The sequence below is a fragment of the Dipodomys ordii genome, unplaced genomic scaffold, assembly GCF_000151885.1.
Source record: "Dipodomys ordii isolate 6190 unplaced genomic scaffold, Dord_2.0 Scaffold177, whole genome shotgun sequence".
Lineage (NCBI taxonomy): Eukaryota > Metazoa > Chordata > Mammalia > Rodentia > Heteromyidae > Dipodomys > Dipodomys ordii.
In genome coordinates this window covers 261,315-265,521 of record NW_012267393.1, presented here as the reverse complement: position 1 = coordinate 265,521, position 4,207 = coordinate 261,315, and the positions used below count along the sequence as shown (strand labels likewise).

Sequence of the window (4,207 nt, the reverse complement as noted above, 5' to 3'; positions counted from 1 at the left end):
TCTACCACTTGAGCCACAGCACCACTTCCGGCTTTTTTTTTTCTTTTTGCTTATGTGGTGCTGAGGAATCGAACCCAGGGCCTCAGGTATGCAAAGCAAGTGCTCTACCACTGAGCCACCTTCCCAGCCCATTGGCACATATTTTTAAAAAGCTGACTGACAGTTTGAGGCTTTGAGTTCGAGCCCTAGAACTATCACAAACACACACAGCACACACATACATACATACACACATACATACAGAGAGAGATGGGGGGGGATTCTAGATGGGTGCCAGTGACTCATGCCTATAATCCTAGCTACTCAGGAGGCTGAGATCTGAGGATCACAGTTCAAAGCCAGCCCAGGCAGAAAAATCCATGAGACTCTTATCTCCAAATAAGCACACACACCAAAAAAAAAAAAGCCAGAAGGGGAGCCATAGCTCAAGGGATAGAGCACTAGCCTTGGGCATAAAAGCTCAGGGACAGCCCTAATGCCCTGAGTTCAAGTCTCAGGACCAGTACCCAAAATAAATAAGATTCTAGAGGAATTTATTTAGTCCATTCTTTTGTCGTTTTTTATCTTTTGGTTTTTAGGATGCTAACCTCCGTGGGTTATTTTGGTCTGTCTCTCGATGTTCCTAATTTACATGGTGATGCTTACCTGAACTGCTTCCTCTCTGCCTTGGTTGAAATTCCAGCGTACATCATAACTTGGCTGCTCCTGCGGACCTTTCCCAGGCGTTACATCATTGCTGGGGTTCTGTTCTTGGGAGGAGGTATGCTCCTCCTGATTCAACTGGTACCTGCAGGTAAGAAGATAACCAAAACCGATGCCAATAGCTCACACTTGTAATCCTCACTAGGCTGAGATCTGAAGATCACAATTCAAAGCCAAACCAGGCAGGAACTTATGTGAGACTCTTATCTCCAATTAACTACCCAAAAAAGCCAGAAGTGGAGCTGTAGCTTGAGTGGAAGTGAGCTAGCCTTGAGCAAAAAAGCTCTGGAAATGGCACACACACAAGTTAATCAAGATTAACAGCATCACAGAAAAACTGAATATGTTGCCGGGTGCTGGTGACTCATGACTGTAATCCCAGCTACTCAGGAGGCTGAGATCTGAGGATCGCAGTTCAAAGACAGCCCAGGCAAGGAAAATCCGTGAGACTCTTATCTCCAGTGAACCACCAGAAAACCCCAAGTGGCACTGTGGCTCAAGTGGTAGAGCCTTAGCCTTGAGCTGAAGAGCTCAGGGACAGCGCCCAGGCCCAGAATTCAAGCCCCATGACAAAAAAAGAAAACAAAACTGACTATGTTAATAATCTAGCACATCAGTACACACTGATTAGCCATTAGCTCCTGAGGCATTCACTGTTCTTTCACACTGCCAACTTGGCATCATAAACCACAGGTGATAGATAACCATGCCATTTTGTGTGTTCAAAACAACTGCTTCAAACAGAAGAGTTACCTTTGAGAATCGGAAATCATCAACTACTATCTACTCAAGAGGCTGAGTAGACTTTACCAGGAGGGAAAAGTCTGTGAAATTCTTTTTTTTTTGAAAGTCATGGGGCTTGAACTCTGGGCTTGGGTGCTGTCCCTCAGCTCTCCAGCTCAAGGCTAGCACTCTACCACTTGAGCCACAGTGTCACTTCTGGTTTTCTGTGGTTTATTGGAGACCAGAGTCTCATGGACTTTCCTGCCTGGGCTGGCTCTGAATAAAGATCCTCAGATCTCAGCCTCCTGAATAGCTAGGATTACAGGCGTGAATTACCAATGCCTGGCTTAGTCTGTGAAATTCTTATTTGCAATTTAACACCAAAAAGTTGGAAGTAGAGCTGTAGCTCAATCAGCCTGGAATGGGGCAGGGGACGAAGCTAAGGAATAGTACCCAGGCCCTAAATTCAAAACCCAAAATTGGCATGTGCATGCGCGCACACACACATACACAGATCAGATTTTTCAGCTGGACATGGTGGTTCATACCTGTAACCCTGGCTGCTCTGGAGGCAGAGACACAGAATTGTGGCTCAAAGTCAACTCGACAAAGTTAGCAGACATTTTATCTGAAAACAAAAAAACAAAAACAAAAAATGATCCAGTGAGGCACCGATGTCTCACACCTGTAATCCTAGTTACTCCCTAGGCTGAGACCTAAGAATTGCGGTTCAAAGCCATCCTGAACAACAAAGTCTGTGAATCTCTTATCTCCAATGAACCAGCAGAAAACTGGTAGTGTCTCTGTGGCTCAAAGTGATAGAGTGCTAGTCTTGAGCAAAAGAGCTCAGGGACAGTGTCCAGGCCCTGAGTTCAAACCCCAGGAACAACAAAACAAACAAACAAACAAACAAAACCGCTCACAATGCTAGGTGCCAATTAACCACCAAAAAGCCAGAAGTAGAGCTACGGCTCAGGTGGTAGATGGCTAGCCTTGAGGAAAAAAAAAAAAAAAAGGTCAGGGTAGAAGGCTTGCCTAGTAAGCATAAGGCTTGGAGTTCAATCCTCCGAACTGGGGGAGAAAAAATTAAACTTAACCATATTAACATGCAAGCAATTTAGCATGGAACTGTCTTAATAAATAAAAGACAACAGGACAAAGGTCCTTGAATGCATTAATGATCTCAAAGTACATAGCCACCCCTCCTTCTCCATCTTTGTCTAATTATTAGAACATTAGGAGAAAAATGGTGCTTTTGTTAATGAAAACATTTCCATTCCAATAAAAAGGGCACAGGCCTGTCATCCTAGCTCCTCAGGAGGCTGAGATCTGAGGATCTCCATTCAAAGCCAGCCTGGGCAGGAAAATCCCTGAGACTCTTATCTCCAGTTGACCACTAGAAAACCAGAAATGGAGCTGTGGCTCAAAGCGGTAGAGCGCTAGCCTTGAACTAAAGAGCTCCAAGATAGCACCCAGGCCCCGAGTTCAAGAACCCATGATCGGAAAAAATAAATAAATAAAAAGGAAATAGGGGAAACAAAAGCAATTGAGTTAAGTGATGGTTTTGAAAGCACCCTTATTTCCAATGGGTCTCTTTTCCAGAGTACTACTTCTTGTCCATTGGTCTGGTGATGTTCGGGAAATTCGGAATCACCTCTGCCTTCTCCATGCTGTACGTCTTCACTGCAGAGCTCTACCCAACCCCGGTGAGGAACATGGCTGTGGGCATCACTTCCATGGCCTCCAGAGTGGGCAGCATCATCGCCCCCTACTTCGTTTACCTAGGTGAGACACATGTGGTCCATTCAGTCCTCTTTTAAGTTCATTGGAAATATGAAACTAGTAGTTTGTTTTTGTTTGTCAGTAAGTAGTGGGGCTTGAACTCTGGGCCTGGGCACTGTCTCTGAGCTCTTCAGCTCAAGACAAACACTTTCCACTTGAGCCACAGTGCCACTTTTGGTTTTTTGGTGGTTAATTGGAGAAAAGAGTCCTCATGAACTTTACTGCCCGGGCTGGCTTTGAACCAGGATCCTCAGATCTCAGCCTCCTGAGTAGCTAGGATTATAGGCGTGAGCCACCAGTGCCCCACTACGAATAGGTTTTTCACTCTTGAAAATTTGAATCAGAGCCAGGTGTGGTAGCACATGCCCAGAATCCCAGCACCCAAAAGGCTTAAAGCAGGAAGACTGGTGAGTTTTGAGGTCAGGTTGGACTGCATAGTGAGCTCCAGCCTTGAAAGCCATCAGATTTCACACAGCATACAAAATCCTGGAAATAGTACAAATGTACTTCTCCATTCCTGATGTGTGCCCAATAGTCTCAGAAGTAGAAATTTTGTTCTACATATGTACAAATGGGTGTAGCAAAATTATTGTACCTGCATTCTTTATAACACTTTAAACACACTATTGCATCAGAAGACCCTTTCAAATATATATATATTAGTTTTATATCTAATATATATTATATATAGAACTTTCCTTTCTTTCTTTTTCTATTTTCTGTTGTTGGTCATGGGGCTTGAACTCTGGGCCTGGGTGCTGTCCCTCAGCTCTTCAGTTCAAGGCTAGCACTCTACCACTTGAGCCATAGTGCTACTTCTGGTGGTTTCTCATGGACTTTCCTGCCCTGGCTGGCTTTGAACCATGATCCTCAGATCTCAGCCTCCAGAGTAGCTACAGGTGTGAGCCACTGGCGCCCTTCCTTCTTTCCTTCCTTCCTTCCTTCCTTCCTTCCTTCCTTCCTTCCTTCCTTCCTTCCTTCCTTCCTTCCTTCCTTCCTT

General features: G+C 44.7%; 1 protein-coding gene across 1 annotated transcript in view; it reads left to right on the top strand.

The window, feature by feature from the left end:
• Slc22a4 (solute carrier family 22 (organic cation/zwitterion transporter), member 4) overlaps positions 1 to 4,207 on the top strand; it is a 56,044-nt gene that overhangs the window by 47,247 nt on the left and 4,590 nt on the right. Inside the window, exons 7-8 of the mRNA XM_013033809.1 lie at positions 579 to 793; positions 3,028 to 3,210. Of these exons, the coding sequence (XP_012889263.1) occupies positions 579 to 793; positions 3,028 to 3,210 (398 nt within the window). The remainder of the gene's footprint in view (positions 1 to 578; positions 794 to 3,027; positions 3,211 to 4,207) is intronic.